Raw genomic sequence first — 27,562 nt, forward strand, 5'->3', positions numbered from 1 at the left:
CAGAGACGTGGCTGCAAGGTGACAGGGACTGGGAGCTGAATGTCCAGGGGTATCAAGTGTTTAGGAAGGATAGGCAGGAGGGAAAAAGGGGGGGGGCGTAGCTCTGCTGATTAAGGATAGCATCAGGGTGGTAGCGAGGGATGATATTGGAGCCAAGGAACAGAAGGTGGAATCGTTGTGGGTAGAGATTAGGAACAGCAAAGGGAGGAAGACGCTGGTGGGTGTCGTCTATAGGCCCCCCAATAATGATCTGGAGGTGGGGCGGGCTGTTAACGCGCAAATAAGTGCGGCGTGCAGGAATGGGATGGCCGTGGTTATGGGGGATTTCAATCTGCATATTTATTGGTCGACCCATGTTGGACACGGTGGGCTCAAGGAGGAGTTCTTGGAATGCTGCCAGGATAGTTTCCTCGAACAGTGTGTGTTGGAGCCGACGAGGGAGCGAGCTATCTTGGATCTGGTGCTATGTAATGAGGCGGGTAGAATTAGGGAACTTGCGGTGAAGGATCCTCTTGGGGAGAGTGATCATTGTATGGTGGAGTTTCTGGTGCAGATGGAGGAGGAGAAAGTGGGTTCCCGGACGCGCGTCCTTTGTTTGAACAGAGGGGAGTACGGTAGGATGAGAGAAGAATTGGCGAATGTGGACTGGGGGAGCGCGTTGGAAGGTAGGTCTGCTGAGGAGCAGTGGAGGATCTTTAAGGAGATCTTTCTTGGTGCTCAGCGGAAATTTATTCCGATGGTCAAAAAGGACCGTAGGAGGAGAGGTAATAAGCCGTGGATAACGAAGGAGGTGAAGGAAAGTGTTAAATTAAAAGCGGAGGCGTTTAGAGTAGCTAAGAGTAGTGGGCGAGAAGAGGATTGGGAGAGGTTTAAATGTCAACAAAGATTGACAAAGAAGTTGATAAAGGAGGGTAGGAGAAACTATGAAGCTGGGCTAGTGCTTAATATAAAAAAGGATAGCAAGAGTTTTTATAAATATATAAAAAGGAAGAGGCTGGCTAGGGTGAACGTTGGTCCCATAGAGGATGAGAAGGGGGACTTAGTGGTACGGGATGGGGATATGGCGGAGGTCTTGAATAACTTTTTTGTTTCGGTCTTCACGGAGGAGGACGTGAATAATTTGCCGGATGTTAGAGATGGAAAGGTGGTAGGACTGGAGGGTCTCGATGACATTACTGTCACTAGAGAGGTGGTGCTCGGCAGACTGGAGGGGCTGATTGTGGACAAGTCCCCAGGACTGGATGGAATGCATCTGAGGGTCCTGAAAGAAATGGCGGAGGTGATAGTGGATGCCTTGGTGGTTATTTTCCAGACGTCGCTGGATTCCGGGGAAGTGCCGGAAGATTGGAAAACGGCTAACGTTACGCTGTTGTTTAAGAAGGGTGCCAGGCAAAAGGCAGGGAATTATAGGCCTGTTAGTTTAACGTCTGTTGTAGGTAAAATGTTAGAATCCGTCATCAAGGAGGAAATAGCGAGGCATCTTGAGGGGAACTGCTTGATAGAGCAGACGCAGCACGGTTTCCTTAAAGGGAAGTCGTGTCTGACAAATTTACTGGAGTTCTATGAGAATGTGTCTAGGGCGGTGGATAGAGGAGAGCCGGTGGATGTGGTCTTTCTGGATTTTCAGAAGGCGTTTGACAAGGTACCTCACAAGAGGTTATTACAGAAGGTCAGGGGGCATGGAGTTGGGGGTAGGGTGTTAGCGTGGATAGAGGACTGGTTGTCAAATAGGAGGCAGAGAGTGGGGGTCAATGGGTGCTATTCGGATTGGCGGATGGTGACTAGTGGAGTGCCCCAGGGGTCGGTGCTGGGGCCTCAGCTATTTACCATTTATATAGATGATCTCGAGGAGGGAACCGAGTGTAGGGTGTCGAAATTTGCTGATGACACCAAAATTGGTGGAAAGGCAAATTGTGCGGAGGGTGGGGAGAGTCTACAGAAGGATCTAGATAGGCTGGGCGAATGGGCCAGGAAATGGCAAATGGAATTTAATGTTGACAAGTGCGAGGTGGTCCACTTTGGTAGGAATAATGGTAGGAAGGATTATTACTTACGTGGAGAAAAACTGCAGCAGGCGACGGTGCAGAGGGACCTCGGGGTCCTTGTGCATGAGTCGCAAAAACCCAGCTTGCAGGTGGTCAGGAAGGCGAATGGGATGCTGGCCTTCATCGCGAGGGGGATTGAATATAAAAGTAGGGAGGTCTTGCTGCGGCTGTATAGGGCATTGGTGAGGCCGCAGCTGGAGTACTGTGTGCAGTTTTGGGCGCCGTACTTACGCAAGGATATTTTAGCCTTGGAGGGAGTGCAGTGGAGGTTTACTAGGCTGATGCCGGAGTTGATGGGGTTGAGCTATGAGGAGAGGCTGAATAGATTAGGCTTGTACTCGTTAGAGTTTAGAAGAATGAGGGGAGATCTCATTGAGACGTATAAGATGATGAATGGGATGGATAGGACAGAGGTGGAGAGACTCTTCCCACTCAGAAAGGATAGTAGGACTAGGAGGCATAGCCTCAAGATAAAGGGGGGGCGGTTTAGAACAGAGTTGAGGAGGAACTTCTTCACTCAAAGGGTGGTGAATCTCTGGAATTCTCTGCCCGTTGAAGTGGTGGAGGCTGCCTCGCTAAATATTTTTAAGACGCGGGTTGATGGGTTTTTGATGAGAGAGGGGATTAAGGGTTATGGGGAGAGGGCGGGAATGTGGAACTGAGCCACGACAGATCAGCCATGATCTTATTGAATGGCGGGGCAGGCTCGAAGGGCTAGTTGGCCTACTCCTGCTCCTATTTCTTATGTTCTTATGAAATCATAGTTTGAGGATAAGGGGTAAACATTTAGAAGTGAGAAGAGAAATTTCTTCACCTAGAGAGTGGTGAATGTGTGGAATTCACTACCACCAAATGTAGTTGAAGCCAAAATGGTGTGATTTCAAGCAGAAATTAGACAGAGCTATAGGGATCAAGGGATATTGGGGTGGGGTGGGTGAAATTAGGATATTGATACGATCAACATGAATGGCGAAGTACACTCAAAGGACTAAATGGCCTATTCCTCTTTCTCTTTCCTATGTTTCTAACTTAAGGAATTGTAAAATTGCATAGCTACTTCCCCAGTCAGGTCTGCTGAACAAATGAGTAAAATACAAAAGTAACAACATATTTTGCAATACATTCCAAATAACCTGTTGCTTTCCATTTATTCACAGCAGTAACTCTGAAGCAGAGAGGATATTCTAAAAAATTAGCATTACTACAAAATCTTTCAAGCCCACAGTGCTGTCCTTTAAAATTTCAAGTTAAAGACTGGTAACACCTACTTGTACTAAATCACTGCATTTCTCCACACTTTCCAATTTAGTCAGTTGGTTCTTGTCCAGAATCAAAGTAAACGAGTTTGTCACAGACAGAGAAACTGTATCCAAATGCTGCAATCCCATCCCTGATAAATCAACTACTCGATCTGAAAAATAAAAATAAAATCTGAATGAACATGTTGCTTAGAGTTTCAGAATATATTTAATTTTCCATGTACTGAACTTTTGTACTAGTATTCGTGTGAATATTCATGTCATTAAAAAAGTAGGCTATCCTATATTACAAAAGTCCAAATGTAGAATTATACAAAACCATACGATAATTGTAAGGTGCTCTAAAAAAAAGCCACATCCAAGATTTACTTCCCAGATTACTAAAATGCCAAGGGTTCAATAACAAAATAGAGCAGCAAAATTTGTGCACCATAGCATTTTGTTACCCAGTAAGAGTACGTTGATTAATTTCTAAAACTCTCCAGGAGAATTACAAAGTCAGGGAGAGAGATCTCGGCCAAGCAGCACGTCAATCATTATATAATTAAAATACTCGTTGTGGAGGGATTCAGTTGGGGCTGCAGGTTTGAGGATTGCTCAACAATGAAAAACATCAGCCCAGAATTGCAAGCCAGAGTTGGGGGGGCGGACGGGGATCTATTGCAGCCATTCTCATCTATTAATTTGAAATAATATAAAAATGCCGAAGCTTATTTTACAAGTCAATGGCATCAATAAAGTATATGCAGAGGAGATTCTGACGGTCTCTGGGAGTGGATGCCAGGTTTCAACAGATGATATTGTGGAGCCACAAACTTTGGAGACGTAACCCAGCAGTTGGCAGACCTCATGCTAAGTAAAGTTATGAATGACAAATAGACATGATAAGCAAGGTGAAGGAAGAAAGCATGAAAGAAAACAAGCATGACCCTTACAGGAAATAAATGTTTGTGTTTATTGCTTGCCTCAATCTGAGCAGTGATAGGGAAGTGGCAAATCATGACCTCTTGTGCCCTCGAAACAGGGCAACTAAATTTCTAGTCCTTTGGACCTTCATTGTCCCAAGCTTTGCATAATTGAATAACTGGAATTTACTGCATTTTGGTCCAAAATAGTTGGCTTCACACTGGCAAATAAGACCTTAAGTGGTGCAGGTCAGAATAGAAATGTTGGCCAAGATGTCAACAGAAATCTTCCTTTTTTAGTGACATGTCTGCTAGCACTCTTACTTTTGAATCAGGTGGTCATTGGTTTGAGCATTAGCTGTAATACTTGTAGATTATGGCATTGCCAGAAGTGCTATCCTTCAGATGAGACAATAAACTAAAAGATAAAGTAAAAGTAAAGTTTATTTATTAGTCACAAGTAAGACTTACATTAACACGGCAATGAGGTTACTGTGAAATTCCCCTACAAATTCCCCAATAAACTGAAAGGGTTTTGCCTCGTGGGAGACACTAGACTAGGGGCACTATTCAAAATAAGGGATCTTCCATTTCTGGAGGAGATAACCATACGGTTAAGGGAAAAAGGCATGGGTAGGACAGTTGACAGCGCAGGCTCGATGGGCTGAATGACCTCCTTTTGCACTGTAGAGTAGCGATTCTAGTGAAGATGATTTTACTTTCCTGAGCGTTGTTGTGTTTGGATTTCTTTTCCCCAGTTAGCAGGCTTGGTCATTGAATATATTCAGGGCTAATTGATAGATTATTAATCTAAAAGGGAGTCAAATCAGACCAACTGTGATTTCATTGAATGATAGAGCAAAGCTCTAGGGGCCAAACAGCCTGTTCCTACTGCTTTTGTTTGCATTAATTTGTTCAAATCTGATGAATTGGTACATCCCACAAGAAAATTATGCCTCACCCAACACTACCAGAAACAGATTTCATTTGTCTCATCGCTGTTTGCCTAATTCAGTAGGTCATGTTTGATTACATCACACAATTGACTACTCGAAATATACTGAATTGGCTGTAAAGCACATTTTGAGGGTCTCCAGCTTAAATGCAAATTGTCTTCTTTTGAAAATATGCTGGCAGATAGGACCTCAGATTGGAATCTCATTGGAAAAAGGACATTTTAATAATGCAGCATATCACATTGAAGTGTCAGTAAATGCAAATTATGAAGTAGAGCTTGAACTTACTACTTAATTGTGAGGCAAGTACTAGAGTTGAACAAAACTCATAGTATTTCAGTTTACAGAGCACAGATCAACATCAAATTCCATTGTATGTGTATCATTTTTAGTTTTGGGCAAACCATTATGGCATTGTGGCTTTAGCTAGAATTGAGGACGACACTGAAATGCAGAGTCTCAACTAAAAGAGAAAATTGGCCCAAGACACCCCTAAAGGAAACCGTGCATCAGATGAGGAAAAAATAATGACCTCCTCGAATGTTGAACTCATTTGAAAAATGTCCCTTGGACAAACTGTAAACATAGAACATAGAACATTACAGCGCAGAACAGGCCCTTCGGCCCACATTGTTGCGCCGACCAGTTAAAAAAAAACAACAACAATGACCCACTAACCTAAACCAATCCCTTTTTGTCCATAAACCTATCCACAGACCTCTTAAACGCCCCCAAACTAGGCGCATTTACAACTGCAGCAGGCAGGGCATTCCAATCCCTCACCACCCTCTGGGTAAAGAACCTACCCCTGACATCTGTCCTATAACTACCCCCCCTTAGTAAAAGGGATACCAGCAGCAAAAGACATTCACTCATCAACATTCAGAACGGGATGGAAGTTTTTTCCCCCCCCCCCAAGCTGAAACAATTTGGTCAGAGGAAAGAAAGTGTACTTTTGATTCAAAGTACTTTTTTTTTAAAAAAACAACACTCTCAAGATATTTCTTTGATTTAAATAAATCAAATAGTGACATAAAAACTCAAACAGGCCTGATGGAACAACAACATTAAATAAGGGGAGCATTCCAATGTACTATGGATTGCAAACAACTAAGGTTAAGACAGCAAACTGACCTGATAATCACACTTGAGCCATGCAACCCAGGATATCACATCACAAGTCGGAAAATCTGCATTTCCCCAATACTGAATATTTCTCATATCACGTGGCCCTGGAACAGCCCTTACAACCACTTGCTCTTTCCAATATTACAACGATCCTAAGCCACTCCCTATCATTAACATCACTAACCGAAATGTCCTGTGATTAACATCTAGCAAGATAACAGAATGTTAAAAGATGGTGTTGCATGTTACATTTATTTCAAAACAGTGCTTTGACTTGATATCTACTTTTTAAATTCTTTCATCTTTCATGGGATACTGGCATCATTGGCTAGAACAACATTTAATTGCCCATCTTTAACTCCCCTCAAGTTAGCTGTGGCAAGTCACTTTCTTAAACCACAGCAGTCCAGGTGGTATGGGTACACCCACAGTGTTGTTAGGAAGCCTGTTTCAGGGTTTTGACAAATGGCAATAAAGAAAATGGTGATATAGTTTGTAAGTCAGGATGGTGTGAGGCTTGAGAGGGAACTTGCAGGTGGTGACATCCTCGTGTGTCAACTGCCTTGTCCTTCCAGGTGACAGGGTTTAGACCGTTGAAAAGAATTTGCAAGTTGCTGCATTGCACTTTGGATACAGTACACATTGCTTCCACTGTGCTTCAAGTGGAGGGAGTGAATGTTTATAGTGGTAGTAGGGTGCTGGTTAAGTGAGCTGTTTTGCCTTGGGTAGCAAAGGTCTTGAGTGTTGGAGGAGCCATATTCATTCAGACAAGTCGCAAGTTTTCCACCACACTCCTTACTTGTGCCTCGTAGATAGTGGACTACCACTTTGAAATCATTTCTCACATCCTACTTACTACTTGGACTCCTGGAACATTGTTTTGTAGCCCCACTGCCTTCTTTTGAAAACCTTCTAATAAAAACTTTCTGTGACATTGTATTGCTCAATCACCTAAATATTTATTTTCTTGTACCAGACTTCAGTGAGACCACACTTAGACCATGTGTCGTTTTGGTCCCTATACTTAACGAAAATGTACCTACATTGGAGGCATTACAAAGGTTCACTAGCTTGGTTCCTGGATGAGAGGGTTGGCCAATGATGAGAGGCTGAGTAAAGTGGGATTTTATACTCTGGAGTTCAGAGGAATGACAGATAAGCACATAAAACAGAATCAGAAGGGGCTTGGCAGAGTAGACACAGATTATTTTCTCTGCTGGGAAATCTAAAACAAAAAGGACAGTCTCAGGATAATGGCTGAACATTTAGGACTGAAAAGAAGAGAAACTTCTTCAAAAGGGTGGCAAATCTGGAATTCCCTTATACCTGAGAGCTGTGGGTGCTCCATAATTGAATTTATTTTTGATTTCTCAGGGAAATCAAGGGATATAGGAGATGACAGGAAAATTAGGTTTAGGCAAAGATCAGCCTTGATTATATTAACTAGCAAAGCAGATGCAACAGGCTGTATGGTCTACTCCAGCTCCCATTTTGTATGTTCTTCTCGCTGTTAACCAATACATTTGTTATCCTTAATGGAACCATTCTCGCCTGAGTCAGAAGTTGTGGTTTCAAATTTACTCAGATTTGGGGCAGAATTTTCCAGCCAAGCTGATCCCAAAACCAGAAAATCCCATTACAGGTCAATGGAGCTTTGCCTGCTATGATTCCGTGGCAAGCAGGATAGGAAAACTCCCCCTCGAACATCTATTCTGCATCAACAGTGAAATACAGCAGTTTTCTTACAATTAATTTATGGGATGTGGGTGTCACCAGCCAGGCCAACATTTATTGTCCATCCATAGCTGCCTTCTTGAACGACTGTGGTCCAAGGTGTAGGTACATCCAGTGCTGTTAGGGAGGGCGCTCCAGAATTTTGACCCAGCGGCAGTGAAGTAATAGTGATATATTTCCAAATCAGGCTGATGAGTGCTTCGAGGGGAACCTTCAGGTGGTGTTCCCACCTATCTGCTTCCCTTGTCCTTCGACATGGTAGTGGTCACAGGTTTGGAATGTGCTGCTTAAGGAACCTTGGTGAGTTCCTGCAGTGCATCTTAGAGGGTACACACAGCTGCCACTGTTCATTGATGGTGAATGGATGGAATGTTTGTGGAAAGGATAGCAGTCAAGCTGGCTGTTTTGTCGTGGATGACATCGAGCATTTTCTGTGTTGATGGAGCTGCACTCAGCGCAGAGCATTCCATTACACTCCTGATCTGTGCCTTGTAGATAGTGGATAGGCTTTGGGGAGTCAACAGGCAAGTTATTCGCCACAGGATTCCTAGTCTATGACCTGCTCGGATAGTCACAGTATTTACATGGCTAGTCCAGTTCAGTTTCTGGTCAAAGGTAAGTCTCTGGATGTTGACAGTGGGGGAATCAACGATGGTAATGCTATTGAATGCCAAGGGTCGGTGGTTAGATCCTCTCTTCTTGGAGATAGAACATAGAACATTACAGCGCAGAACAGGCCCTTCGGCCCACGATGATGCACCGACCAATTAAGAGAAAAGCAATGACCCTCTAACCTAAACCAATCCCTTTCCATCCATAAACCTATCCACGGACCTCTTAAACGCCCCCAAACTAGGCGCATCTACAACTGCAGCAGGCAGGGCATTCCATTCCCCCACCACCCTCTGGGTAAGAACATAAGAACATAAGAACATAAGAAATAGGAGCAGGAGTAGGCCATCTAGCCCTTCGAGCCTGCCCCGCCATTCAATAAGATCATGGCTGATCTGTCGTGGCTCAGTTAAAGAACCCACCTCTGACATCCGTCCTATAACTACCACCCCTTAATTTGAAGCTATGTCCCCTCGTGCTAGCTTTCTCCACCCGAGGAAAAAGGCTATCACTGTCCACCCTATCTAAACCTCTAATCATCTTGTATGTTTCAATAAGGTCTCCTCTTAGCCGCCTTCTTTCCAACAAAAACAACCCCAAATCCCTCAGTCTCTCCTCATAGGACCTACCCCCCATGCCAGGCAACATCCTGGTAAACCTCCTCTGCACCCTCTCCAATGCCTCCACATCCTTCCTATAATGTGGGGACCAGAACTGTTCACAATACTCCAAGTGTGGCCGCACCAGAGTTTTGTACAGTTGCAACATGACGTTGTGGCTCCTAAATTCAATCCCCCTACCAATAAACGCCAAGACACTGTATGCCTTCCTAACAACCTTATCGACTTGATTTCCAACTTTCAGGGATCTATGCATATATACACCTAGATCCCTCTGTTCGTCAACACTATTCAGAGTCCTACCGTTAGCCCTATACTCTACACATCTGTTATTCCTGCCAAAGTGAATTACCTCACACTTTTCCACATTAAACTCCATCCGCCACCTCTCGGCCCAGCTCTGCAACTTGTCCAAGTCTCTCTGTAAACTACGACACCCCTCTTCACTATCTACCATTCCTCCGACTTTGGTGTCATCAGCAAATTTAATAATCCATCCTTCTATACCCTCATCCAGATCATTTATAAAAATTACAAACAGCAGTGGCCCCAAAACAGATCCCTGAGGCACACCACTTGTAACCAAACTCCATGGTCATTTGCACCACACAAGTGCCAGACAATGTTATTTGCCACTTGTCAGCCAGTCTAGATCTTGTCCCTATCTTGCTGCATTTTGACACGGACTGCTTTAGCATCCAAGGAGTCATGAATGATACTGAACATTGTTTGCTGGTGACTGCACATCCCCACTTCTGAACTTATGATGGCAAGAGGGTCATTGATGAAGCAGCTGAAGATGGTTAGGACAATTTCCTGAGGAATTCCTGCAATTATGTTCTGAATCTGAGATGATTGACCTTCAATCACCACAACTATTTTCCTTTGTGTCAGATATGATTCCCACCAGCTTTATCTTTTGCATTGATGTACTGGGATCCTCCATGATTGAGGAGGGGAATATGTGTGGAGCTTCTTCCTCCAGTGAGTTGTTTAATTGTCCACCACCATTCACAGCTAGATGTGGCAGCACTGCAGAGTTTATCTAATTCAGTGGTTGTGGAATTGCTTGGTTGTGTCTGTTACTTGCTGCTTATACAGATTGTCACACAAGTAGTCCTGTTTTGTAGCTTCACCAGGTTGACATCTCATTTTTCAGCGTGCCTGGTGTTGCTCCCAGCGTGCCTTCCCGAACATTTCATTGAAACAGAGTTGATCCCCTGTCTTGGTGATAATGTGGGATATGCTGGGCCATGAGGTTATTGTGGTTGAGTACAATTTTGCTGCTGCTAATGGCCTACAGCACATCATGGATGCCCAGTCTAGTGTTGCTAGTTTCTGTTCGAAGTCTATCCCATTTAGCAGGGTGCTGCCACACAACATTATACAGGGTATCTTGCCATACTATCAGAGATAACAACTTTTGAAACAGATGCTATACCAAGGTTTAACCTGTGCTCTTCAATGTAGTATTACTGAACAGAGAAAACAGAATTACTAATAAAAGAAAATCTCATGTCAATGCTCTTTGACATAGATTTAATCACCAAAACAGATTACTGATCATTATCACATTTCTACTTGAGGGGGATCACCGTGCCATATTGGCTGCCTGGATTTCTCACATTACATCAGTGGCTATAGAGAAAAGTAGTTCACTGGCTGAAAGTTTTGAGACATGTTGAGGTTGTGAAAAGCACAATAGAAAAGTATTTTCTCAAATTCAAAACAATACTGAAGAGAACTGCAACAAGTAATGAGATATTAAAGTTCCAGAATAAGAATATAATTGGCAAATTAATTACAATATAGATAAATGTGAGGTATTACATTTTAAACAAGAAAAAATGTGTTTGCACATCACTAAATGGGGTAAAACAACAAAGGAGTACAAATTAACAAATCAGTAAAAGCAGTAACAGGTTAACAAAGTCATGGCAAATCAAACACTAAGGCTTATTTCTAGAGGAATAGCATTGAAAGTAAAGAGATTATGCTAAACTTACATCAAACCTTGGTTAGATCACATCTGGAGTATTGCATTCTATTTCTGGTGATCATACTATAAAGAGATAGAGACACTGGAAAGCGTATAAGACGATTTACATAAGAACATAAGAAATAGGAGCAGGAGTAGGCCATCTGGCCCTTCGAGCCTGCCCCGCCATTCAATAAGATCATGGCTGATCTATAGGAGCAGGAGTAGGCCATCTGGCCCTTCGAGCCTGCCCCACCATTCAATAAGATCATGGCTGATCTGTCGTGGCAGCAAGAATGCTACCAGAAATACAGGCCCTTTTTTTCCCTCTTAAAAAGGTTGGGGGGCGGGGGGAACCGATTAAGAGACTGACAATTCTGAAAGGTTTGGATTGAGTAAAAACTGAGACAATATTTCCACTCATGGGGAACAGCAAAAAGATATAGCCCATAAGCGTGTGATAATCACCAAGAAATCAAATAGAGTATTCAGAAGAAACTTTTTGATCCAAAGATTGGCGAGAGTGTAGAACTCGCTACCAACAGGAGTAGTTTAGCTGAAGTGAATAGGACGAGTACATTTAAAAGGGAGATTAGCTAAATAAGTACGTGAGAAAAATACAGGGCTAGTCTGACATAATTAATTGAGGATGGACTGAAAAAATGCTGGAATGGAACACAAGTAACATGGCCTGGCTGGGTTAAATAATCTGTACATCCTATAGAAGCTGCAGTTAGATGAGCAGAAAATCCAAGCACTGGTTTTGGACACACTCAAATAGTATACGGCTTCTACATATAAAAAAAATCCCTGACATTGGTGGGCAGAGAGGCTACAATAGAGAGGGAGAGAAATAGAGTATTTCGGGGGTACAGTGCGCTGGTTGCTCTGGGAATTGTAGTTACAAGGTGCTGACTGTTCCCCTTCATCTCCAGGGTGACAGGGGAGCCGGAGGACCACAAGCTGCAGGAATTAGAGAGCGACCTCGGGCAGCGTCCTCAGGCAGTGTCAGCCGCCCCCGTTACCCCCCTGCAGCTGGGAGGGGAAAAAAAGCACAGCAACGACTCTCTGAAACCTCGGTGCGGGCAAAGCGGCGCCGAACTCGCTCAGAAACACCTACCCTGGGTTGCTTTAACCATCATTTCAGCAGCCTCCTCCATCTCCGCCGCCATCACCGCAGCCACTTCCCGCGTGCTTAACGCCCAGCAACCGCTCCAACCGCCCATTGGCTGCTGTCACTGCGCCAACCAAAATACATTTTAAAAATAACAATCAGTTTCATTCTTGCCCCACAAACCGATCTCTTTTAATTTTCTATCCGAGCTTTGTTTTTTAAAAAAAATTGTGTGTGCGCCCCCCCCCCCTTGACGTTAAGGGCCTTACCCACAATCCTCCTCCCTCTCCGCCTGCGCCATATTTGCTGTTGAGATGAAGTGAGTTTCTTATCCCCAACCTAATCTCTTTCCATCCGCTCTTCCTCGCCGTTGAATTATCCCAACCTGTGTTAAAGATGATGCTGCTAAGTGTGAACAACCTTGATGACCGGCTATTTGTTTCCCCAGGGTCGAACTGTGCAGTTTCAGTGGGTATAAAATCTACCCGGGTCACGGGAAGCGCTATGCCAGAATTGATGGGAAGGTAAGCAAAAAAACTCTTCCCCCAAGTGGAGTAGCCGCAATTCCGTTTTAAATCCGTGGGTTTGCACAGGATAGCCTGTGTTATTTTATTGGTGCTGGGTATAGATTAAAGTGGTATTGACAGAAGAAGCCATTCGAATGTAAAAGATCTCATAACTAACTACTTGCAGTGGTATAAAACTCTGCTGGTGAAAAATGCCAAGAGAGATTTGTGTTTTATATTGTTTCCTCCACTACCTCTAATGTCCTACGGTACTCTACAATCAATGAAGTACTTTTCAGTTGTGGCCACTGATATAATGCAAGAAAGGTGACAGCTTCTTTGCTGCAACAAGCTGCCCCACAAACAGCAACGTAATAATGATTACGTACTGTATTTTAGTGCTGTTAATTGAGGTATAAAGATTGCCTGGGGCACTGGGATAACACCTTGCTGTTCATCAAAATAGTGCTTTTGTGTCCACCTGAGATGGCAGACGTAATATCTCAACAGCATCTTTCATTTATCTAGTGACTTTAGCACTCTGGCTCAGGGCATTTCAGTGTTATTATAAAATGAAATGTGATGCTGAGCCATACGTAGATATTTGGGCAGATAATCAAAAGTTTGGTCAAGAGGTTGGCTTTAAGGAGTACTTTAAAAGGAGGAAAATGAGACAGTGGAGAAGAGACATTTAGGGAGGTAATTTGAGCCCAGGGAGTTGTAAACAATGGCAGAATAATTTAAAATCAGAGATGTTTTGAGACTAAAATTGGAAGAATGCAAATGTCGTGGAAGGTTGTAGGGCTGGGGGATATCATGGAGATTATTGAGAGTTTTAAATACAAGAATGAGAATTTTTAAATCATACGATAGAATCCACAGTGCAGAAAGAGACCATTTGGCCCATCGGGCCTGCATCAATAACAATCCCACCCAGGTCCCATCCCTGTAACACCCCGTCCCCCGCTGCTGCCGACGCTGCCCAATATTTTACCCTCCTAATTTCAGCTGCTGATACTAAGGAACAATTTAGCATGTCCAGTCAACATAACCCGCACATCGTTGGACTGTGAGAGGAAACTGGAGCACTCAGAAGAAACTCATGCAAACTTCACACAGTCACCTGAAGCCAGAATTGAACGTGGGTCCCTGGCGCTGTGAGGTAGCAATGCTAACCACTGTGCCACCTGAATCTGTGTTCACTCTTCAGTGAGTAGCAAGGTGGAATGAATAGCACTTGGTGAGAGTTAGGATATTGACAATTGAGTTTTGGATGGTCTTCTGTTCATTGACTGTAACATCTCATCCAAAAGAACAAACAGTATCTCACTGGACTGTTTGGTCTAGATTTTTGTGCTTAAGTCTCTGGAGTAGTGCTGATTTCAAGAAGCATGTTGAGCCATGGATCAGCCTCCCATTCATTGACTCTGTCTACACTTCCTGCTGCCTTGGCAAAGCAGCCAGCATAATTAAGGACCCCATGCCTCCCAGACATTCTCTCTCCCGTCTTCTTCCCTGGGAAACAGATACAAAAGTCTGAGGTCACATACCAGGTGACTCAAGAACAGCTTCTTCCCTGCTGCTGTCAGACTTTTGAATGGATTTACCTTGCATTAAGTTGATCTTTCTCTACATCCTAGCTATGACTGTAACACTATATTCTGCACTTTCTTGTTTCCTTCTGTATGAACAGTGTGCTTTGTATAGCATGCAAGAAACAATACTTTTCACTGTTAATACATATGACAATAAATCAAATTTTTGATTTTTGATATATGATGTTAGCTTGGACAATTGGCCACAGCATCCAGACGAGAAAGACAAAAATCACCAGGGTTACCAGTCATCGTTTTTCACTGAACTGGGGAAGTAGTTTACTGAAACCAAAAGAGAGAATGCTGGAAATCTCAACAGGTCTGGCAGCATCTGTATTACTGGATCTGGATTTGAAATGTCAGCTCTTTTCTTTCCTTACAGATGCAGCCAGACCTGCTGAGGTGTTCCAGCATTTTCCATTTTGTTTTCAGATTCCAGCATCTGCAGTAATTTGCTTTTATTTAAGTAGTTTATTGAATTGTGGGTATATATTTGTTAAAAGAAATTTGGTGGTTGTGATTGCCATTTTCAGCATCTTGTGAAGCCTGGGCAGTTGGTACTAACCCTGATAAAAATTATAGATTTGGAAAGAGGAAACGTCACAACTATTTTCTAACTTCAGTTTTCAATATATCTATGTTGTTTTAACAGTGAATTGTATTATAAATATAATTTAAGATTAACGTTTGCTTGATTTCACACCAAGAATGAGGTCAATGCTGGAAAAAGCTGATAGCACAAAAGACTGGTTCTAGATCAGATAATGATTTGTTGCTAATTTTGTTCTTGTTTGTAGGTTTTCCAGTTTCTGAATTCAAAATGCGAGTCGGCCTTCCTCTCCAAGAGAAACCCTCGACAGATCAACTGGACTGTCTTGTACAGGCGCAAGCACAAAAAAGGGCAGTCTGTAAGTGAAAATATATAACATATCTCGCTCTGTTTGCATTGCAAAGTGTTGTACTTTGTAATGTACACTATTACTCTACTGGTAAATTGAAACTGTTACTTTAAAACCACAAAGAAATTCTCAAATGAAAGTACCTTGGATAATTGCGTTAAGTTTATGGTCAGGGACCTTTGCAAATGTGTTCACTGGCTTTAAACATCAACTGAAAAACATGAATATCTGAATATTTTTAAGTGGAACCTATTCATGCTGACAATGTTTTTAGTTTAATTATGTAACTGATATTTGATATTCAGGACTTATTAGGATGTTCATAAATCACTCTAACCTGATGGTGACTTTGTCCCAATAATTCAGTTGGTGCCTTTTTTGTTTTTGATTTATATTGGTGTAATGAATTTAGTAACCTTAATAGGAGAGTCAGCTTTCTGCTGCCAAGCAATTGAGAATTACATGAACGGTGTTTTTTTAAAGGGCACAGAACATTCCTTTTGGTCTCCTGGTTTGGGTAATATTCACAGGTTATGATGAGAAAGGCATTTGAACCTGAAATCAAATATGCATTTTGTAAAAATTTAGAGTGAATTAACATGATGAGGTCTTCCTAAACATTTAAAATAATTTTTGTTCAATGTCCAAGTTTCTGAGACACGATTTCCATTTGTTAACGCTTTTGCAAAGAAGGGTGCCTGACAAAACCAAGTTAATTTTGGATTATGCATGTGTTTTCCCCCCATTCTAGCATTACCATGTTGCCCAAGAATGAAGAGAATTGGCACACTCATTTTTAGTCTGTGACACTGTCCCTTTTAAAGAAATGCATCCTCCTTTCCACAAATAATGCTCCATTGCCTAACTTTATTTCTGAGTATATGTTTTAGATGGTTGCTGGAATCAAAGCAGGGACCTGGAATATATTCAAATATTATCTTGACTAAAATGATGCCATTTCAAAAACAAGCCACAGATAAAGCACCCCATTTATTGTTTGTGTTTTGCTTAATTAGAACTGAGTTTTCTCAGTTAACAATTTGAAATGAAGCTAAAAACAGCTTGACACAATTGAATTTAATTTTTCAAAACTTTTTACCCCCTGTCAGGAAGAGATTCAGAAAAAGCGCTCCCGTCGTGCAGTGAAGTTCCAACGGGCTATTACTGGTGCCTCTCTTGCTGAGATTATGGCTAAGAGAAATCAGAAGCCTGAGGTGCGCAAGGCTCAACGTGAACAAGCAATCAGGTAAGAACTGATTGTGTGCCAAGTAGAGTTTTCTGTTGTAAGTTTATTGATTGCTTGCACTGCAGTGCAAATAATTGGAAACATTTTTATATGGCTACGGCATGTGTATTTTTCTTAGATGACAAATTATATCCAGTTAATCACCCTCAATATATTGCAGTGTTCGGGTATTTTCATTATGTTGCATCTTGTGAGAACCAGGATTCTTCCAGTACAAATTATTGGGGGAAAGTTGCTGAACTCTCTTCTGATCCACAGGGCTGCCAAGGAGGCTAAGAAGGCCAAAGCTGCAACAAAGAAAGTCAGTGCAGCTACAGCTAAGGTAGTGAAACATACAACTCTTTACATTATTGTTCTGATTATTGGAACTTCATCCTATTTGGATAAAGACATTTAAAACATATGAAGTATCTAAACTGTAACGTTTAAACATTTTGAATTAGAGTAAAATATAACTATTTGCTCTTATGTTGTGCGAGATTAATGTATTTCAATTTAAAATGTAGCTGTGATTCTATTTTGCATGGCATTGGAAAAGATCAAAAATTAGACGTGTAACATAAAAATGGGGAAGAAAAGAATCATTCAGTTTGAGTAGTGCCAGAAGACTGGTGGTCAGCTAATGTTTGTTCCCTTCCCACCCCACCCCACACACAATTATATTTGAATTACAAATCCAAGGAATTAGCTTAATAGCGATGGTAGGAGTAATGCTCAAGCACATAATACTCAACATTGATTCTGAAAGGGGAGGACAACCTTTAAAAAGTTTATTTATTATATTAGTAACAAATAGGCTTACATAAATACTGCAATTAAGTTACTGTGAAAAATCCCATAGTCGCCACACTTTGGCGCTTGTTTGGCTACATTGAGAATTTAGCATGGCCAATTCACCTAACCTGCACATCTTTGGACTGTGGGAGGAAACCCACACAAGCATGGGCAGAACATGCAAACTCCACATAGACAGTGACCCAAGCTGGAAATCAAGCCCAGGTCTGTAGCACTGTAAGGCAGCAGTGCTAACCACTGTGCCACCTGTCAAGAATTGACAGGCAGGTAAGCGGAATGTGATAGACATTATTCAAATTTGTGAATGTGATGGAATACTTCAACTTAATCTGAATGAGTGCTGTTCCAAAAAAAGCATTGGAGTTCAACATCATACAGGACAAAACAGTCTGCTTTATCGGCACTCACTGCCTTAATCATTTCATTCCTATCATCACTGTACAATGGCAGCACTGTGTACTATCTACAAGATTCACTGAAGCAACTTTCTAAGCCACTTTCCAAACCTATGGTCTCCACCTAGAAGGTCACAGGCAAAAAGTACATGGGAACACTGCCGCCTCCAAGCCTTGCACCATCTGATTTGGAATTGCATCATCATTCCTTCACTGTCATTGGGTCAATATTGGGTCAACAGCCTCAAGATAAAGGGGGGGCGGTTCAGAACGGAGTTGAGGAGGAACTTCTTCACTCAAAGGGTGGTGAATCTCTGGAATTCTCTGCCCGTTGAAGTGGTGGAGGCTGCCTCGCTAAATATTTTTAAGAAGCGGGTTGATGGGTTTTTGATAAGAGAGGGGATTAAGGGTTATGGGGAGAGGGCGGGAAAGTGGAACTGAGCCACGACAGATCAGCCATGATCTTATTGAATGGCGGGGCAGGCTCGAAGGGCCAGATGGCCTACTCCTGCTCCTATTTCTTATGTTCTTATGTTCTTATGTTCTTATATCATAGAATACCCTACCTAATAACTACTGTGGGTATACCCACATTACATCAGTTCAAGGTGGTGGCTTCCTGCCACCTCGTAGGCAGTTGGCGCTAGGCAACAAATGCTCACAATATTAGTGAATTAATTTTTTAAAAAGTCCTGAGACAAGTCAAGTAGCAGAACGAATAGCAATCTGATTACCAAATTGAAATCAATGATTGGAGTTAAAGGTAGTTACTCATTGACAAATGGTGAATAGTGGTTTTTCCACAAGAATAAATGCTGGGACAGCCGTTGGCCATAAATTGAGCCTCAAAAATCTGAAGTAAAACTAGAAAATTTGCAGCTGACACCAAATTGGGTGCTAAATAGAGGAGGAGGAGAAAAAATAGGAAGTTATTCAATATATGCATATAATTGGCAAATGACTTCAATATAAGAGTAGACTGAGCATTTTGGTAGAGTTAAAATGCCATCTACTTGTCTGAAAGTAAGTATCTAAATAGGAATAACTGGCGGTATCGTTCCAAAACACTGTGTAGCGATGCAAAATTAATAAGAGGTCCAGTTAAAAAGCAGAGAAGTTAAACTTGTTTAGACCTTAGTTAAATCAGCTGTGGTATACTGCAAAAGGTTCTGATCTTTATTGAATAGTAAGGCAATGGCAAAGGTCCAAAAATGAGAATTATGCCTGAACAAGATTGGGGGAAAGGCAAATTGTGCGGAGGGTGTGGAGAGTCTGCAGAAGGATCTAGATAGGCTGGGCGAATGGGCCAGGAAATGGCAAATGGAATTTAATGTTGGCAAGTGTGAGGTGGTCCACTTTGGTAGGAAGAATGGTAGGAAGGACTATTACTTACGTGGCGAAAAACTGCAGCAGGCGACGGTGCAGAGGGACCTCGGGGTCCTTGTGCATGAGTCGCAAAAACCCAGCCTGCAGGTGCAGCAGGTGGTCAGGAAGGCGAATGGGATGCTGGCCTTCATAGCGAGGGGGATTGAATATAAAAGTAGGGAGGTCTTGCTGCAGCTGTATAGGGCATTGGTGAGGCCGCAGCTGGAGTACTGTGTGCAGTTTTGGGCGCCGCACCTGCGCAAGGATATTTTGGCCTTGGAGGGAGTGCAGAGGAGGTTTACTAGGCTGATACCGGAGTTGAGGGGGTTGAGCTATGAGGAGAGGCTGAATAAACTAGGCTTGTACTCGTTAGAGTTTAGAAGAATGAGGGGAGATCTCATTGAGACGTATAAGATGATGAATGGGATGGATAGGATAGAGGTGGAAAGACTCTTCCCGCTCAAAAAAGACAGTAGGACTAGGGGGCACAGCCTCAAGATAAAGGGGGGGCGGTTCAGAACGGAGTTGAGGAGGAACTTCTTCACTCAAAGGGTGGTGAATCTCTGGAATTCTCTGCCCGTTGAAGTGGTGGAGGCTGCCTCGCTAAATATTTTTAAGAAGCGGGTTGATGGGTTTTTGATAAGAGAGGGGATTAAGGGTTATGGGGAGAGGGCGGGAAAGTGGAACTGAGCCACGACAGATCAGCCATGATCTTATTGAATGGCGGGGCAGGCTCGAAGGGCCAGATGGCCTACTCCTGCTCCTATTTCTTATGTTCTTATGTTCTTAACTTAAGGTTATACCCATCTGAAAACATTGAAGTTTTTTTATACAGCAAAAAGATTATGAAAGGGTTTGGTAGAGTGGCAAAAAAATCTTTCACCTATAGGTGAGGCCACAAGTAGAAACCATAAATACAGATAGTAACTAATATTTCCACTAGAAAATTGACAAGATGCTTCTTTACCCAAGGTGGTTAAAATGTGGGAACTCTCTGCCATAATGGTTGAGGCAAATAGCATAGCTGCAATTAAGGAGAGGCTGGATAAAAGCACATCAGGGATAAAATAAAAGTAAAATAAGATGTATTTGAGGGTCTTAGTTGAAGGCTGCTAGGTGATTTGTGTGGAGCTGAATGGTTAGTTTCTGTGCTGTAAATGCTTGGCATTTTGGAATCAGTGTATATTGTACAACTCTTCCGTGATTTTCATTTAATGTTTTTGTATTTCTAGGCTACTCAGAAAGCAGCACCCAAACAGAAGTTTGCCAAGCCAATGAAGTCTCAGGCTCCTCGTGTTGGTGGAAAACGCTAAACATCATTAACTGTTGATGTAGAATAAAAATCACCGAATTTTTTCAGATTTTATGTCTTGTTATTTTATCCCAAAGTTAACTTGACTACATTTGTTGAGACTGTAAATTTGCTAGCAGAGGTTCGATGCATTGAGCTTGTCTTACAGCAGTCTTCAGAAAGTTTTGCAGTTGGGGACTTCCACTGGAAATCATTACATAGCAATCGGAAGAAAGAGAATCTTATCCAGTCTTGTCATTCTTCCCAAATCGATACACCAGTGAAATGCTGAGTGAGAACTGCAGATCAGAATAGGAATTTTGCAGTTCAGTATAGCTTGGCTTAGTACTGACATCCTTCCAGATGCTGAAGATCCCTGCTGATTGTGCTATCTAAAGCATAGTTTTGATGGGGAAAAGATGCAGTTTGCACGCATAGATTCCAAATAACAAGTTTATTGTGGGAGCTTATGCTTGTACAGAACTGAAAATGAAACTAATCAGGACCCTGTGAAACACCCCAATGACAACACCGTTAAAGCAATCATTCAACCACTTAAATCTGTAACAGTACTGTATCAGGATAAGGGGCTAATTATTTAGGACTGAGATCAAGAGAAATTACTTCATTCTCAAAGGATTGCAAATCTTTTGTATTTTCTTCTGCGAGGTGTGTTCCAACAAGGAATATGTTTAAGGATCGGATAAACAGAATTTTGGAGTCTTGGGGAATTGAGTGATGTGGGGAGCAGATGGAAAAAGTGGAGTTGAATCCCATAATCAGCCATGATCATATTGAATGCTGGGTGGAGTAGATTAGATGAGCAATATGGTTTAATCCTTTTACTTGTGTTCCATGTATGAAAGATGATGGACATGCAGCCAACAAATCTCTTTCAGGTGAGGTGTCTTTGTTTGGTGTAGCTTACGGTGATGGATAAAGAGGAAAATCCTTAACAGTTTCAAAGTCCCAGATTTGATCACCTTCAAAATGTGTCTGTAATGACTATCGCATATGCATAAACTAACATCTGCCATTACTCATGTGAACCCTTTCCCTACTGTTAAAAGCCCTTTCTACAGCCTACTTATGATTTGCCAATAATTGGTCCATGTATGGTTCAAGCATACCCTCCTATGTTCTCTATGAACGGTATGTTTTGTGTGTATAGCACACAAGAAACAGTGCTTCTCACTGTACCCCAAGACCTGACAATAGATCAAATAAGTGAAGGGTGTCCTAACAATAAAGCTCCCTCCTACTAGTACTGGTGTCTGCCCCATGAATCAAACCCCTCTCCCAAATCCAATCTTTGATCCATATGTTCAATGTTGAGCTTATTTAGCACCTTTGGGGTGGGTAATAAATGCTAGCCAGTGACATCCTTATCTCAAATAAAGCAAATGCCAATTTGCTCATGGCTGACATAGTAATATAGATATTCCTTTTTTGGTTCTGCTTTATTACTTGGCTCATAGTTGCTGATAGTTCTCAGCAGAATCTCTTAGTCCTATTGAGTCATTAGTATCCATGTAGATTCTTCCCCCTCCCACCTCCAAGTTCTTCTCCAGCCCTGAGGAGATGTCCTCAACCCAGCACTAGGCAAGCAACAGTTTTGAGGATTTCCACATCCAGTTGTAGATATCTTAGCATCGCCACTCCCCCACCCCAAATATATTGTTCCTACTACAGTACTAAAACTATATCTTTTAACTCCCTCACTTGAAAGGCCCTTAAAGTTTCCTCACCAAATTGCCAAGCTTACACTCTTAACTCAAGCTGCAACTTTTTCACTTCAAAACACATTTGCATGGCACAATCTTTAATTCATTGATCTTGTCCCAGAACTGCAATCCCATGCTTATCTGTTAATGTCCTGGCCACAGCCATTTGACCTAATAAAATTGCTGTTGTAAATAAATGATTCTCAGTGCCCCCACACCTGCACAGTGTAATTCTCTGTAAAGAGTGTCTGAATTGATTTTGGGGACTAAGGGACTTTGCTTATTAAAGTAATTAAAAAGTGATGCCATCTGAGAACAATAGCCTTGACTAGATAGCAACCAGAAATAAATACAGTATGCAGTATTCTATAGTAAGATCTAGACATTATAACTCAGTCATAATCACAAGGGAAATCAGTTTGATTTTAATCTAGCCATCTAATGGTGCAATTGATTCTTTATTACAAAATTATTGTTGAGATAATGGTAGCAATGAGTTCACAAATACTTTATGCCTGTTTTATTCCCTTAACACATTCATATTTGATATCTGATGACTATGTTAAATAATTGTACTTTATCAAAGGCCCTTTTTAAAGTCAAGATACATCTTTCATCTTAATTTGAGTGTTCGTTGATCAGAAACTTAACCATATAAATACAGTGCCATAGGAGCAGGTCAGAAAAATTACCCTAAGTCTATCCACCATCTATGAGGCATGAATCAGGAGTGTGATGGAATATTCCCCACCTGTTTGGATGAGTACAGTCCAAACAGAAACTCAAAACAATTCCATCTGTCTGAAAGGCACCCCATCCACCCACCACATTAAAATAGTCACTCCCTCCACCACCTGAATGCAGTGTGTACCATTTATAAGATGCTCTGCAGCAATTTGCTAAGGTTTCTTCAACAGCACATGCCAAACTTGCAACCTCTAACACCAAAAAAAGACAGCAAACAAATGGAATAAAGCTCATGATGACATTTATTTAGCATCTATTATTTCCTTACTCATTTATAATATTTCCCATGTCAGCTTCTACAGGCTGTTATGCTACTCTCTTTTTTACATGTAGAAGCTGTTAGCACGTTTTTATATTTTCTGCTGGTTTACTCTTGTGTCCTAGTATGTCCCATTTCATCAATTTTTGGTCATGTTTTGCTGGTATCTAAACACTCCTAAGCCTCAGGTTTTATATGCCCCTTGGCAAAGCTCCTTTGATCTAATATTATTTGTAACCTCTTTAATTATACACCAATGGATAAAAGTAAAGTTTATCACAAGTAGACTTACATTAACAATGCAATGAAGTTACTGTGAAAATCTCCTAGTCACCACAATCCAGCATCTGTTCGGGTACACTCAGGGACAATGTAACGTGGTCAATATACCCAACAAGTGTGCCCTTTGGACTGTGGGAGGAAACCCACGAAGACACGAGAACGTGCAAACTCCACACAGTGACCCAATCCAGGAATCGAGCCTGGCGCTATGAGGTAGCAGTGCTAACCAGTGCCACTGTGCTGCCCATATTTCCCATGGGGCTTGGCACAGCGGATAGCACTGTTGCCTCACAGCGCCAGGGATCTGGGTTTGATTCCCGGCTTGGCTCACTGTCTGAGTGGAGTCTGCACATTTTCCCGACGTCTGCGTGGGTTTCCTCCCATAATCCAAAGATGTACAAGTTAGGTAGATTGACCCAAACAAGCACCAGTGTGGTGACTAGGGGAATTTCACAGTAACTTCATTGCAGTGTTAATGTAAGTCTTACTTGTGACTAATAAATAAACTTTACTTCTTAATCTAATTTCCCAGTCTACCTTAGCCAATTTGCCTCATAACTTTGTAATGGTATAATTGGTTTTATTTAAATTTAATACTCTGGTCTCAAACTTATGTACATCACTCTTGATTTCAATTACTCTTTCCCAGAGGATTCCTTATGATGACTAATTAATCCTATCCCATTACACAAAACAAGATCCAATATAGCTCCTCCCTGTTGATTCCATGATATTTTCTTTCAGGAAATTACCTTGGTTGTATTTCATGAACTCATCCTTCAAATTACTTTCCCTAATTTGGTTTGCCTAACCTACATGAATATTAAAATTGGACAGCAGCAAATGTGAGAGTAGCAAATTCAAGTGTGTAAAGACAGTCTAGCAACTACAGCCAGTTAGTTTAATATCAGTACTGAATGAGATATGGAATCCATAATCATGTTTCAGCTAATTAAGGAGAGTCAGTGAGGATTTGTGAAAGATGTTGCTTGTCAACTTATGTCAACTATTTCATGTTTTGAAGAAGTAAAAAAAAGGATAATCAAGGAAATGCTGTGTATGGATTTTAGGAAAACATTTGACAAGATAATGCATAAAAGACTGGTTAACAACATTTGGGCTTATAGGAGAGTCAATGTTCAATTAGAATTTTTGGACAGTAAGCAGAGAATCATGGTAGATTGTTCTACAGACTAATATTTTCTTTGGACTGGAATCTGATACTGTGGCCTTCCTCAAGGGTCAGTGCCCAGCTGCTGCTTTTTGGCCTATGTAAAAATGACTTGGATCTTGGAATGCAGAGTAAAATCTTAAAATTTCCCAATGATACTCAACTGGCAGAAGTGGCAAACAGCGAAGATGATACAAATTGCCTACAACAGAACATAGATCAGCCAGCAGAATAGGCAGACAGGTGGCGCACGGGAATTTAATACAGAAGTGTGAAGTAATGCATTTTGGCAGAAGGGATCATGCAAGGCAATATCGAGGTAAGGGCACAATTTTAAAGTGTGCATTGACCTTTGAAGGTGGCAGGACATATTGAAAGAGTAGTTAACAAAGCGGATGGGATCTTGTATCTCATAAATAAAGATACGGGTGCAAATGGCAGAGCAATTATGCTGAACCTTAATAAAATTTTGGCTACCCCCCAACTAGATCTTTGCATCCAGTTCTGGTCACTGCACTTTACGATAGATAAAGGTTCTTGAGAGAGTGCACAGGAGAATTATCCAAATGATTCCAGGGAAGAGGGGTTTTAGTCACAAGGTTAGGTTATAAAGGTTGGAGTTCTTTTCCTTGGGGCAAAGGAGATCGAATTAAAAGGAGACTTGATAGACGTGTAGAAGATTATGACATGTTTAGGTAAGGTACACACGGGAAAACTCATCCCATTAACTGATGGTACACATAGTTAGAGGACATAGATTTCAGATTTTGTGTGGAGAAGCAATGATTAAAATATCCCCATGATATTTGCCCTTTTTTTATTAAGCTTATTTTCATAGAATTTACGGTGCTAAAGGAGACCACTCAGCCTCCTGAGTCTGCACCATTTCTTCGAAAGAGCATCATAAAGGCATCGGGTTTTTCCACAGGTTTTTTTTTTGCAGAACAATCAAGACTCAAAGATCTGTCTGTTAGGACATGTCAAGCATCAGCAAAAAATGTAATGATTTCAAGGGGCTTCACACCTGTTAGTGTTGCTCCACAGCTGCCTTAGAACATGGCCAGTGTGTCATGAAATGAAACTCCCATTTTCACACCATCCTTTATGCCACAAATTCAATCCTGATCCATTTGACCCCATAGCAATTTGTACATTAGGCATTGGCAACAAATGCTGGCCTTGCCAGAATTGCCCACACACTGCGAACAAACACAAATGAACTTGTTTCTCGCTTCTGCACAATTATCGCTGCTGTCCCCCAAAACTTTATCCTTCGTAACCTCATATTTCTCATCTACATGCTGTCTCTTGGTAAATCAGCTCTGTATCACACCATTGTGTCATTTTGTCATGGTGCTTGCCCAAAATTCCCTCCAATTAAATACTGAGAATTCTGAAAGTCTTGAATTTGGTTCCTACCACAACTCCATTCCCTGGCCATCATTATCAGACTTCTCCCTGTCTTAGGCTGAACCAGACTCTGCAATCTTAACATCCTTTTTTGAGCCTGAGCCAATCTTCTGGACCCTCTACTCCATCACCAAGACTGCCTGCTTCCAGTTCAGAAATATTACACATTTGCTGCTGAAACATTAACTTATGCTTTTGCTACTTCCAGACTTAACAATTCCAATGCTCTCTTTTCAGGGCTCATTATCCACTCTCTGGAATCTTCAGCTCATTAAAAGTTGTGATGCTCCTGTCCTTCCTCACAACAAGTTCTGCTTACTCATCATCCTTGTGCCCAAGATCAATAGTGATCCCTAGTCCATCAAAACCAGAAATTTAAAATACTCATCCTTGTATTCATCTTTCTCCATGGCCTTGCCTCTCCCAATCCCTGTAATTTCCTTGAACTGCACATCCTTCCAAGAATTCAGCTTTACTACATTTTTAGTTTATTATGAATCCTCAATTTTATTTATCCCTCTAAACGCTAGAATTCCTTCCCTAAATGTCCCCACCTCTCTTCTCATTTAATATGCTCCTCTTGAAACCTACCACTTTGACCAACTGCTTTATTACCTCCTTATGCAACTTGATTCCAAATTTTGTTTGAAAACAGTCCTGTGAAGCACTGCAGCATGTTTTGCAACATTGGAAGGAACTAAATAAATTGTTGCTCTGATGAAAACCATCATCCCCACACGTGAGATTCCTGCTCTGCCATCTGCAGCATTTTCTGGGAGAATTTGCACCACCCCTTCAAAAAGCAAAAAGCAATCATTGAATCCCTACAGTGCAGAAGAGGCTGTTCAGCCCGTCAAGTCTGCATCAACTCTCTGAAAGGGCATCTTACCCAGGCCCTCTTCTCCCCCACCTTATCCTGTAAACCCACAAATTTACCATGGCTAATCCAACTAACCTACACATCTTCGACGTAAAATCCCTATTGCAGAAGGAGCCCATCAAGTCTGCACTTTTGGATGGAGTGTCCAACCCAAGCCCTAACCCTGTAATCACACATATTTACACTGCTAAGCCTTCTTAACCCACACAGCACTGGACACTAAGGGACAATTTAGCATGGTCAATCCACCTAACCTGCACATCTTTGGACTGTGGGAGGAAACCCACACAAGCATGGGCAGAACATGCAAACTCCACATAGACAGTGATCTATGTGAAGTTTGCATGAGGAGAATGTGCAAACTCCATACAATCACCTCAAGCTAGAATTGAAACCAGATCCCTGGTGCTGAGGCACCAGTCTCCTTATCACCCTGAGGACCATCCATTAAGTCCCACTCCCCTTTCCCTTTTGCTATACCACTACATTCTTCTCTCCTTTACTTTTATGGGCTGAACTCCAACCCATTTCCAGTTTTCCCCACATGTCTTGGGAAAACAAAGGAGACACCTCTTGGCTGCAGAACTCCTAAGAATAAGAACATAAGAAATAGGAGCAGGATAAGGCCATCCAGCCCTTCGAGCCT

The 27,562-nt window shown here is 41.8% G+C and overlaps 2 protein-coding genes across 3 annotated transcripts in view; one reads left to right on the forward strand and one right to left on the reverse strand.

Annotated features, from left to right (window-relative positions):
* cep97 (centrosomal protein 97) overlaps positions 1–12,424 on the reverse strand; it is a 91,019-nt gene extending 78,595 nt beyond the window's left edge. Inside the window, exons 1-3 of one of the 2 annotated variants that reach the window (XM_080203492.1) lie at positions 12,358–12,406; positions 11,266–11,321; positions 3,314–3,456 (exon numbers count right to left, since the gene is read on the reverse strand). In XM_080203492.1, coding sequence (XP_080059618.1) covers positions 3,314–3,433 — 120 coding nt within the window. In that variant the 5' untranslated portion in view covers positions 3,434–3,456; positions 11,266–11,321; positions 12,358–12,406. Of the gene's footprint in view, positions 1–3,313; positions 3,457–11,265; positions 11,322–12,357 lie in introns of both variants that reach the window. The other variant, XM_080203493.1, reaches the window with a different exon arrangement.
* Positions 12,425–12,593: 169 nt separating this feature from the next.
* Positions 12,594–20,511, forward strand: rpl24 (ribosomal protein L24). Its single transcript, XM_080203494.1, has 6 exons — positions 12,594–12,670; positions 12,800–12,875; positions 15,250–15,360; positions 16,461–16,597; positions 16,856–16,919; positions 20,385–20,511. Exons 1-6 carry the CDS (start codon positions 12,666–12,668, stop codon positions 20,463–20,465), a joined length of 474 nt encoding a protein of 157 aa, XP_080059620.1. The 5' UTR covers positions 12,594–12,665; the 3' UTR covers positions 20,466–20,511.
* Positions 20,512–27,562: the final 7,051 nt, after the last annotated feature.

This window comes from Carcharhinus amblyrhynchos, chromosome 15 (assembly GCF_965287045.1).
Source record: "Carcharhinus amblyrhynchos chromosome 15, sCarAmb.v2.hapA, whole genome shotgun sequence".
Lineage (NCBI taxonomy): Eukaryota > Metazoa > Chordata > Chondrichthyes > Carcharhiniformes > Carcharhinidae > Carcharhinus > Carcharhinus amblyrhynchos.